The sequence below is a fragment of the Sinocyclocheilus anshuiensis genome, unplaced genomic scaffold (genome assembly GCF_001515605.1).
Source record: "Sinocyclocheilus anshuiensis isolate Anshui unplaced genomic scaffold, SAMN03320099.WGS_v1.1 scaffold1560, whole genome shotgun sequence".
Taxonomy (NCBI): Eukaryota; Metazoa; Chordata; class Actinopteri; order Cypriniformes; family Cyprinidae; genus Sinocyclocheilus; species Sinocyclocheilus anshuiensis.
The window spans coordinates 34,896-47,089 of NW_015554163.1; the positions used below are offsets into that span (position 1 = coordinate 34,896).

The 12,194-nt window shown below is 38.6% G+C and overlaps 1 protein-coding gene and 1 non-coding gene across 2 annotated transcripts in view; one reads left to right on the forward strand and one right to left on the reverse strand.

The window, feature by feature from the left end:
- LOC107670908 (LIM and SH3 domain protein 1-like) overlaps positions 1–7,129 on the reverse strand; it is a 15,347-nt gene extending 8,218 nt beyond the window's left edge. Inside the window, exons 1-2 of the mRNA XM_016463729.1 lie at positions 6,716–7,129; positions 1,325–1,419 (exon numbers count right to left, since the gene is read on the reverse strand). Coding sequence (XP_016319215.1) covers positions 1,325–1,419; positions 6,716–6,784 — 164 coding nt within the window. The 5' untranslated portion in view covers positions 6,785–7,129. The remainder of the gene's footprint in view (positions 1–1,324; positions 1,420–6,715) is intronic.
- A 3,075-nt stretch (positions 7,130–10,204) lies between these two features.
- trnac-gca (transfer RNA cysteine (anticodon GCA)) lies at positions 10,205–10,276 on the forward strand. Its single transcript has one exon. It is a non-coding gene; the product is annotated as a tRNA-Cys (tRNA).
- The last annotated feature ends 1,918 nt before the right edge of the window (positions 10,277–12,194 follow it).

The following is a 12,194-nucleotide window of genomic DNA, read 5'->3' on the forward strand; positions in this document are numbered from 1 at the left end:
ATTCTGGAAAAAAAAAAAAAAAAAAAAAAACGTGAATCGAATCATGAAATCAAAACCGTGAATCAAACCGAATCGTGAGTTGAGTGAATCGTTACATCCCTAATCGTGACTTTATAAACGTACTCTAGCCATGTCAAAGCAGCATGCTTGGCCTGGCGGTCTGCATTAAAACACTGCAACTTGAAGTATGAATGGTAACCTTTTAACAACAGGAATGCTATAGCTGAGGTATCGGACTCACAAGACTATTAGTGATCAGAAGTGGATTCCAGAGAAGTGAACTCATTTGTGTATGCGTGTATGGGTCATTGTTTTGAAAATAGGAATTTCCCTTCAATACCCTTCGACCGAATGCATGCACAAGTCAGCTACTGTGTTCGCAGACGTGACCTTTCCACGATCAACTAACACTAACGGAGACAAAGGACAATCAGAAACAATTAAAGTATAACATTATATCAAAATAGGCTCTGTTTGCTTTCTTAATGCATGTTTCTTGTCTTATTGCGAAACATTCATCAGTGCACGTCATTCAAAAGACAACAGTGTCTATCTTTGTATCTTCAAAATGTACTAACTTCCTCTTCTTTTGAGAGACTCTTTTTTTCCGCTAACATCATTTAAGCCAAGCCAGTTACTGGAAACAGTTAGCCACTTGTCAAATCGACATTGTTTTAGAAACCTTGCATTTTATCTGGCTACATTTTAATAATCCAGCTAATGCTCAATATATCAACCCCTGTGTATATATTGATTTTTTTTCTTGTTGAATATCTTAACTAAAATAGGGTTGCAAATGGCAATTGACGGTTGCTGCGTCCAAATATGCCTACTTCCATAGTAGATGAAAAATGTGAAAAGCATAATAGGTCCGAATTATTCCTAATATTATATTCGTAATAGACGAAAATCACCTGGATGATTTAGGCTTATTGCTTTGAGGACTTGCAACTGACTCTGGTAGGTCATGTGACACTAACAACATGGCGGAAGTAGCACGTCCATATTTTATTCATACTAAATAAAATGTACTTTTTTAATGGTTGTGAAGTAAGTTTAAAAAAAAAACAAATACAGTACCTACTAGATGGTATGCAATTCCGGATGCAGCTTGTGACTTTAAAGCCACAGTGAAACGGAAGCTGTGACTGAATTTATTTTTGTATTATGACATATTTCCAAGTAAAACACACCAGTGACATAGAAACATAATAAAATAGCATCCATTTATTTCATGGTAACTTGAGGAATATGTAGCAAAAAAGCTAACACATAATAAAAGCAGACATATAACACACAAAACTCACAGAGCAGAGATACTTACGCATTGCAGTATGGTCTCTTCTCAAAGCCTTTGTAGTTCTTCATGTTTAGAGTCATCTTACAGACTTCACAGCTAAAGCATCCTTTATGCCAGTACTGAAAGAGAGAGACACAGAGTGATTAAAGCTTTAAATTGTGTTTGTATTAGGGGTGTGCGATATATATCGTCTGCGATAATATCGTAATTGTTGTTTTAACGATGTGCGATTTGACATTCTCGAGTATTTTGCAAAAAACATTCAAAACACCCCTACAGAGCACACGCATACATTACGTGAAGTCTAGACTAGTGCGTGTGCGCATTTAGTGTGTTTTCTTTCACTGCATGATTCAGTCTATTAAAATGCATTTAGAATGATCACAAATTCAAGACATGGCAGAAAATTTATATATTTATACCACTTCATATAGTTATTCAATTTCACACGAAGAGTGACGTTTTCTCCAAAAATTACCATGATTGCAAATGTGACATTGAATTCAATAAACAATAAGTTAATTAAGAGACTTACGTTTTAGACACCATATTGCTTGTTTTTGCTCTATTTCGCCAACAAAAATCATTCCGAATACAGCCACAGCGCTGTTTTGTGTCTCTGAGCAACATGACGGTGCTTCGTTCTTGAATGAATCAACCGTTTAAATTATTTGGTTCAATTGCAATGACTCACTTATTAACAGTGATTTGCTGCCACCTGCTGGCGGTTTTAATTTCAAATTTCGGCTTTTTCTTTCTTTTCTTTTTTTTTCATGTTTTAAATCATTTCAAATATCAGTATTCAACGTTTTATGTTTAATATATCAAAACATTATTTATGCATTTGTAATTGCAGGTTAAATGCATTCATGTCTTGCATTAAACAAAATACATGTGTGTAAATACATCTAAATGCCACTTCAGATGCAGCTTCTGTGTTGATTTAATTTGCTTGGTAACAGCCCAAATGTCTTATTATTCTAATTCCCTGATTAAATGTAAGAATTTGACTCAAAAGATAATGGACACTTTTAGGAAAAATGGATTTATAAAGGTAAAAATGCCCATAAAATGCAAAAATCAGTTTAAACTTATTGGAAAAGATTAATTTCTATCAGTATGAACTGACCACCACACAGAATATGAAGAATATTAAAAACATTAAAAGTCAGCTGTCTTCGGCAGTCCTTAAGGAACTAGCACAATAACACACTCCGCAAAATATCGTCTAATTATCGTTATCGATAAAATCCCATAAAATATCGAGATATAATTTTTTGTCAATATCGCACACCCCTAGTTTGTTTTGGGAGGTGTATGCAAAAGAAATAGGGAAATTGTCTGCAACCGAGTTGGGAAAGATAAAAAGAGCAAATGACATGAAGCCCTTCAGATCCCTCAGCGTTGCTAATTCAGTCACTATGGCCGTTACACAGTCAGTTCACTCTCAGGATTAAATACAAAAAACAATGGAGTGCTTGTTCTTTGAAAGCACTTGGAAAGAAAAAGAGGAACCGGCACCTCGAGTGTCAAAAAAGAAACGCAACTTGAAGTTACGTCCATTTAAAGTAAAGACACGTTTTTTTCTGTGTGAATGCATCGGTTTTAAAGGCACAGACATTTTATATACACCCATCTGGATCACACTGGTTGTCAAGTGGTTACTAACTGAGTTACATCACCATTTTCCCAGCTTCTTGCAACATAAGGAAAAAACACAAAGAATGATCCACAATTAAACAACAAATGCTGGGAAACACCCTGACTGAGATACTGGCCTTCAATAGCGATACAATAAAGTATGCAGTTGTAATTTATGCTAGATTTTGATTACCAGCTTCCTTAGTTAATGTTGACCATGGGAGTGTTTCAGTGATAAGAGACCACACACACACTGAAAATGGACTGGGGGGACTGACCTGACCTGCTACCCTACATTCCATCTATGCAGCCAGTCATGCATGCTGCAATGCCTATAATTTAGATCAGGGATCCTCAAATCTGGCCCACGAGTAGGGCTGCACGATAAATCGAAATGGAATCGAGATCGCGATTCGACAGAAGCTGCGATTGTCATGCGTATATCTTTCAGTGAAGCACGGTTCTGTGATCAGCAGTAAATCTCCATCCAAAGGCCAGAGGGCGCTCTCGCGCTGAAACTCCAAATAAGCCTCGCAGAAGAAACCCAGAAAATGCCTATCGCTGCAGCTGAATAAACAGAAGATTCTACGGTAACACTTTACTTGAAGGGGTGTGCATAAGACTGACATGACACCTTCATAATCATGACATGACATGACACATGTCATGAATATGAAGGAGGTTTTATGCATGTTTATGACAACTGTCATTAAGTGTCATTCGCTCAGTTATGTCATTTTTAATGCAAATATGACATTATTTGACCTAACCCTACCCCTACCCTTACCCCTAACCATAGCCCATAACAAAGACATCTCAAACAATGTCATCTTTGCATTAAAAATTACATAACTGAGCGAATGACACTTAATGACAGTTGTCATAAACATGCATAAAAAACCTTCATATTCATGACACGTGTCGTGTCATGATTATGTAGGTGTCATGTCATGATTATGAAGGTGTCATGTCAGTCTTATGCACACCCCTTCAAGTAAAGTGTAACCGATTCAACTGCTTTCATTGATTCAACGTGACTTATAAACACACGACTACTGCAATATACGGTTTATCTGAGTTCTTATTATTATAATTTTCATTAAAATTTAGATGGTATTTTTGTCTTTCTAGGCCTATATCCAACACTTTCTTACCAGTCAGCTGGAATGTAGTAGTTTGAACACAAGTGCATGAGTAACAAAATTATGCATCTATACTGCACTCCCAGGGAGAGGAAGCTGCTAGCACAGACTTGAGCAGAGATTCCGTTCATACCCAAAAATAACTAACCCCCCACCTCCACTCACGTACTTCAAAATGCTTTTTTAGGTCTCTAGTCTGTTGCTAACAGTTTAGAAGGGAAGAAGCAGGGAAAATATAAGAAAACAGACCAGAAGAAGCACGTGAGGGAAGATCTGTAGAGAGGTATAAGAGATTCCTAACGTATTACAATGGAATAATTAATGGCATATTCCATCTATAGACTACACACTAAAATTAGCTTACAATAGTATAGCGCACAGTGTTTTACTGATAGATAAATACAAAGCATTATGCAAAATTGCCAATCAAGTCCTTGAAAGTGACAATGGTTATTTGTAGCACACCGTATATGATATCAAACATTTTCTGCAATGATCTTTATTTCATGCTGTTCGGCATGGCAGCATCTTTGCATTATACTAAAAACATCTACTTTAAACCCTCTAATACTATTTACTCATAAATGCACTACTGTGTAGATTTGATATTCAGTTACACTACCATTCAAAAGGTCAGTACAATTTTTTCATGTTTTCAAGTATCTTATGCTCACAGAGGTTGCATTTATTTATTCAAAAATACAGTAAATACAAAGTAATACTGTGAAACATTATTACTGTTTAATATAATTGTTTTCTAGTTTAATATATTTTAAAAACTAATTTATTCTTATACTATATAAACTTGTTGAAGCTGAATGTTCAGCATCATTACTCACACGATCCTTCAGAAATCATATTAATACACTTATTCAGTGCTCAAGAAACATTTCTTATCATTATCAAAGTTAAAACAATTAGGCTGCTTAATATTTTTGTGCAAAAAAAGCGTGATACATTTTTTTTAGGATTCATTGATGAATAGAAAGTTCAAAAGAAGTTTTTAATGGAAATATTTTGTAGCATTTTAAATATTACTACTACCATGTTTTATCAATTTAATGCCTAGCTGTATACAAGTAATAATTTCTAACAAACTAAAAAAAATCTTACTGACCTAAGGTAATATTTTAAAATGTTTTTCTTTTTCTTTTTGAAGCTTGATATTCATTATCTACAGCTATTGTCTGGAAAAGGGCTGTCTGGTCATTTGGCTAAACGTCTCTTTCTGTGTGCCACACCAAAAATCCTATGCTTATTGAACACCACAAGGACGGAGTTAATATTCATTTTTGGGGGGCACTCTCTCTTAAAATGACACATTAGTACCCAGACCACCTCTCTTTGGGTGCCGTTCTTCTGAGATGTTCTCCAGAGTGACAGCTGATGAGCTCAAGCACTGAAGCAGAATGACAAGCGATGGTTGGCCTCTTTTCAAGCTGAGCGAAGCATCGGCATGCCTCAACAAAACGACAGTATGAAGCAACTTACGCGCGCGAGGCCTCTCCTCCAGGCAATGAACGGGAACTAACTTGGTGTACGTGTGTGCGGTCAGTGCTGTTTGTGACAACATCTGTGGGAGGTGTGCCATCAAACGCCCCCACGTTTAATCTTAGATACACCGCACGTCTTTATTCACGCATTACAGGTCTGTATAGTCATTCCTCAAGCTGCTTCGTTCAAGGCCAATCGATTAATGTGCTCTTAACGCCCATTACACGCGTTATCACTCCGCCCCAGTTTCTCTCCCTCGCAAATACTTGCGCTGCATGAATATAAAAGAAGGCGACCCCACCCTCTGGAGCATCTAAAGCAATTCAAAACTCAAGATTTCACCACTCAAAACGAGAGCGATAAGGATATGGGTTAAGAGGGGGTGGGGTCTGGATAGAAAACGTTTCACAAGCAACACTTCCTCTGGCCAGTTGGTAAACATGCTAGATGTGCGCATCATGTAAACGTTAGGGTGAAATTTCAACAATGCATGTAACATTTTCCCGAAAATCGCATGTTTTTTTTTTGTTTTTTTTACAGGCCTCAACGTTATACACCCTAGAAGTTGCACATCTGCAAACCAGGCTGGATGACAAAAAGCGAGATCGTGAAAAACCCAGCCGCGCGTATGAACCCGTTTTGGGGCTGTTGTTATAAGAGTATAATATCCACGTTAGCTTTTGACTTGACTTGGGCTGTTTTGGGTTTTTGGGTCCGTCCATGTCGCCCACAGGACAGACTGACACGTCATAAACAAACCTCCTCCTCCTCCTCCTCGCGACCGAGGCCAAGAACAAGCGTTGGTTTGAAAAATAACGACTCCCGCCGCGCATTTCTGTCGATATCACACGATATTCGCACTGAGAAAAACGAATAAACGATGGACAACTTGTAGCGTGCTGTGAAGTTATCACAATCGAGGCTTTTTCATTGCTAGCCCGTTCGCTTAACGTTACGCGTTTCCGCTCTGCCCACATTCTCAATAGTCATCGGAAACGGGTTCTTTTAAGCCACATTTAAAAACAAATCTGTATTATACACAAACAAATCCATACATGTATATAATATACCCCATCCTCACAGCCAGAGGTGTAACGTTAAGCTTTGCTAGCGAATGCTAAGTTTCGCTTAGCCTTACCTTGTCAAGGCAATTCACTTTTTCCGTGGGATACACCACTCGGTTACATCTGCTACACAGTGGATTCATTTCGGAGGAATTGTACGGCGACGGGGAGCCGGTCCGCAGAGCACTGCTTGGGTTGATACCGATCGCTGTCCGTTGATGAAGTCCGGTTCGCACCGCTGGCTGACTGTCAGCGAACCAATCAGACGCGGAAGGCGCGCGCGCACTGCCGCTGTGTCCTGCTGCGCGCGCCCGTGCAAGGGCACTCCGCGGAAGACTTTCTCTCTCTCGCGAGTATTTCTAGAATTCTTCAGCATTCGAAAAGAATGCTAATGAGTTAAATGACGAAAGCTGATCTTATCTTGCGTTTATCTTCGGGTTGAGCTGTTTTAAACCCACCATCATCAAGCGGATGTTAGTGATAGACATATTGGGAGTGTCTGATAACAAAGTGTTTTTACATAATGTGCGTTCAGCATATTCAAACTTGGAGTAATACTGACACAGCTAAACACTTTGATCATCGTGGCGTCTTTGCTGATGTTAGTTCATGTAAACCCGTTTTCACACAAGTCGTTCAAATTCTATCCAAAGCAGAGTGTGATTCGGTTTCGAATCGGATGCGCCAAAAATACTTTAGCGTTATGCTGCGTTCACACCAAACGCGAATAGAGCGTCTGGCGCGAATGATTTCAATGTTAAGTCAATGTAAAGACGCGTTTACGCGCGTCTGGAGGTCTCGCGGCGCGAATGAGGCGTTTAGCGCGGCGCGGAAGACGCGAATTCGCCTCATTCGCGCGAATGACGCGAATTGACGCGCGAATTACGCCCGTTTCTGTCGCCCTTTGTTCGAGCGATATCTGGTGGCTATATGTGCAACTACATGCATTTCAGTGTAGGAAAAGCCTACCTACATGACCGTTTATCTCATCCGATTGACATCTGTCTGTACTCACAGTTCAGTAAATGTGGGTATTGCTCACTTAATATGTTTTCATTTGCATCTTGCCGTTGTAGGGGAGAGTGGGGCTAGTTGTCACACAGGGATCGTCACAATGGCTACATCTCAGTAACTATAAGCCGGTTTAGAGGCTATTAGACAAACGTGTCTTGTCTCCGAACTAACATTTCAATTGCACTGTATTTTTGTTATAGCTGTTGGCTAAACATGTAAATGCACGAGCACCACACTGATATACATTCATTGATATACAGCCAGGTCCATATATATTTGGACACATGTACAATTTTTATTATTTTAGCTGCTGACCAAAATATATTCAAGTTACGGTTACATGAATATGGGCTTAAAGTGCACACTCTGAGCTAATTTGAGGGTATTCTCATCACAATTGGAGGAAAGGTTAAGGAATTACAGCTCTTTAATGTGTAACTCCCCCTTTTTCAAGGGACCATAAGTAATTGGACAGTTGACTCAAAAGCCATTTCATGGACAGATGTGGGCTATTCCTTCGTTTTTTCTTCATCGATTAAGCAGGTAAAAGGTCCTGAGTTCTAAGATTCTAAGTGTGCCGTTTGCATTTGGAAGCTGTTGCTTTGAACCCACATCATCCGGTCAAAGGATCTTTCCATACAAGTGAAACAGACAATTGTTAGGCTTCAAAAACAAAACAAATCCATCAGAGAGATAGCAGGAACATTCGGAATAGCCAAATCAACACTTTGGTACATTCTGAGAAAAAAAAGAATGCACTAATGAGCTCAGCAGCATAAAACAGCCTGGACGTTCACAGAGGACAACAGTGGTGGATGATCGGAGGATCCTCTCCATGGTAAAGAAAACCCTTGCACAACAACATGTCACTGTCAAAGTTTACAATCAAGAGAAGACTTCACAAGAGCAAATACAGAGGGTTCACCACAAGGTGCAAACAAGGCCAGATTAGACTTTGCCAAAAAACATCTAAAAAAGCCAGACCACTTATGGAAAAGCATTCTTTGGACGGCTGAAATTAAGATCAACCTGTACCAGAATGACGAGAAGAAAAAAAGTATGGAGAAGACTTGGAACAGCTCATGATCCAAAGCATACATCATCTGTGAAACATGGTGGAGCGGTGTGATGGCATGAGCATGCATGGCTTCCAGTGGCACTGGGTCACTGGTGTTTAGTGATGACGTAACAGAAGACAGAAGCAGCTGGATGAATTCTGAAGTGTATAGGGATATATCTGCCCAGATTCAGCCAAATGCAGCAAAGTTGATTGGGTGGCGCTTCATAGTACAAATGGACGATGACCCAAAGCATACAGCAAAAGCAACCCCGGAGTTTTTGAAGGTAAAAAAGTTGAATATTCTGCAATGGCCAAGTCAATCTCCTAAACTCAAACTGATTGAGCATGCATTTCACTTTCTGAAGACAAAACTAAAGGCAGAAAGACCCCCAAACAAACAACAACTGAAGTCAGCTGCAGTAAAGGCCTGGCAAAGCATCACAAAGGATGAAACCCAGTCTCTGGTGATGTCCATGAGTTCCAGACTTACGGCAGTCTTTGCCTGCAAAGGATTCTCAACAAAATATGAACAATGAACATTTGATATTTCATAAATAAAATGTTCATAAAAATGAACATTTTATTTATGATTACAATTATTTGTCCAATTACATTTGAGCCCCTTTATATATGCTGTGTATAAAAATGGTTGTAATTCCTAATGTTATATTTTTGTTCAACCCCTTGAATTAAAGCTTAAAGTCTGCACTTAAATCAAATCTTGCTTGTTTTATTTCAAATCCATTGTAGTGGTGTATAAAGGCAAAAGCACAAAAGCTCAGTCAGTGTCCCAGTACTTCCGGACCTGACTGTACATGTCAATTGTGTAATGAAGGTAGATATTAACTGTGTACAGATATTTATTTCAGGACATCAGTATTTTTCATAAATGTCACAAAATTTTATAGGGACAATTGCCATGTGATTTAATTGTTCTACATTTATACAGGCTATTAATTGCACAGTAAAAAAAAAACAGGCCTTACATAAACTTATGTTTGTTTGTTTTTTTGGATGTAGCATTTGTTTAACAGATTTTGTTGTTAGGTTACAATTTACATTTACAGTTCTTGGGCATTATTGGTGGCAATTTATTTATTTGATAGTTTTTGTAAATGTCTTTATTATTAATTTATTTATTTTTAGTAAAGATTTAGTGACCAATGCTGATCTTACATGGGGTATAATGTGTGACAACTAGCCCCAGCCCCCACCTGAAAAAAAAATTACAGTCATAAATGGACTATAGCATATGGCAACACTATGGCATTATATCATTGTTTAACAGATTTTCATACTTTGTGGACTCAACCACATTTAAAGAAACAAAACAAAATCCTGATTATTACAGTCATTTCTGGGTATTGCAGCAGAAGGCTCAGAACAAACACAAAACACACACTCACACCTGTATACACACCCATTATAAACGCATCAGGCCTGAGTGACTGACCTAGGAAAGCATCACCTGTGCTGAGTTGTTGCAGGTGGGGGTATAGCTCAGTGGTAGAGCATTTGACTGCAGATCAAGAGGTCCCCGGTTCAAATCTGGGTGCCCCCTGTTTTTTCCAAAACACTTACAATTGAACAGAAACTTCCGGTAGAGGGTTTTCAAAAAGACTTTGGGGATAACATAGGCCAGACTTATGAAACCTGCCATGAATATCAACTAGCAATAACACACAGACAGGACCTGGTTACCACACACAGATCTGGATCCATTCATGTCTGCATGAAGTGTTTTATCTCTCTTTTTAAAGATTTTTCTTAAAAAGTTGTGAAACTCAAACCAACTGTTTGTTGTTGTTTAGGCCAACAAGCACAATAGTAAGATGACAATGAAAGTATGTGAATATTGCCCAGAATCGAACCCAGGACAAACTGCTTTGCAAAAAGAAAACAGGCACAGGCAAACTCACTGAGCTACATACAGTTATCTGTAATAACGCACAACTTAATCTGATGAAAGTGTCATGAAATCAAAATGTCTACTGTATTTATTTGGAGAGGATTGCATGTAGGCTAGTTGTGTACTTAGCCACTAGATGTCGCCCCAAACAAAGCTGAAACAGAGCAGAGAACGCTGTTTATCAAGAATCTGGCGGAAGGTCTGAAATCTGAATATTATAAAACGAATAATAGACACTTTGTAACATGTTCACTTAATCTCACTTTAAATCACTTTTTTAGCAAGAGCTATTGGTGTGGCCATACCAGAGTAATCGGAATATTGCAGTCATTTGGCTATTTTCGTTGCTGAGGACAATGCAGACTACAGCTCAGTAATAATCTATTTATCTATCTAGAGGTTTTTGTTTGTAAACGCAAAGGCTGAACAGATTTTAAAACATTAGGCATTATGCACTTGTCGACTTGGTAAATGGTTAGAAAAACTGTGCATCATAAACGACTGAGGACCACAAACTAGACTCAAGCTCTGCAGAAACACGCGCCTCGTTGCTAAGAGACACGAGCGTTAGAAATGAAAAGAATATGTTCCAAAATCACCTTTAGAATATGAAACATATTTGATTTAATGTTATATTTATTCATAACCTGAAGCTAAAGGCTGAAAATCGGGGTAAAAATGGTGTGATGTATTCTAGCCTTTACGGTATTGTTCTTATGAAATGTAATCACAGAACAATGTTTTAATGAAAGTTGGTTTCCTCATGCATAGTGTGATTAACTTGGTCATTCTAGCACCATACAAATTTCCCCCTTTGTAACTATGATTGACAGGCCTAAGACCAGAAATATAGACTGATTTCCACAGAACTGGATTTGTTTATAAGTAAACACTGTCATGTTCTCCAGCTGGAGTGCACTCCATTCTGTACCTTGCCATTCACTCAGGACTCCATTTCCCATAATCTTTTGCCCGGACCCATCAGCACTCATTATCAGTTCATAGCTGCCTCATATTAGTAGGACTATAAGAATAGCACACACACTCTCTGTCTTCGCTGGTGATTAAATGTTGGTTAGCCTTTCAGTGTTTTCCTGTGTTCCTAGTTTTCTTGTTTTTTTTTTTACTCTGGACTGTTACCTTGTTTTTGTTATTGCTTGCTGCCTGCTCTGACAATTGCCTGTTTTATGGATTACCCTTTTGCCTTGCCTCTGTTATTGTTGTTCGCTGGTGTTCTGACCCTCACTACCTTGGAATTAGTTCTGGAATAAAGCCTTGCATTTGGATCCCCACTCCGTTGTCACGCCTCCTCCGTTACAAACCCTATGCATGCATGTTCTCACGTCGCTTTGTCCCTATGTCTTTTTTTCTGCCAGTATGAAATCTTTCTTTCTTTTTTACACATTTGTTAAGATCTTAGTAAATCATAAGTACAGACCAATAGAAGGAACATTCATACTTCCCAATAGATATTGTCCCAATTGATGTGTGGCCAGATGTGTCACTCACATTTAGCATATCCTGATATTGTTTTTGGGGGGGGGGGGCCCTTTACAAGTTGGGCTCCTCT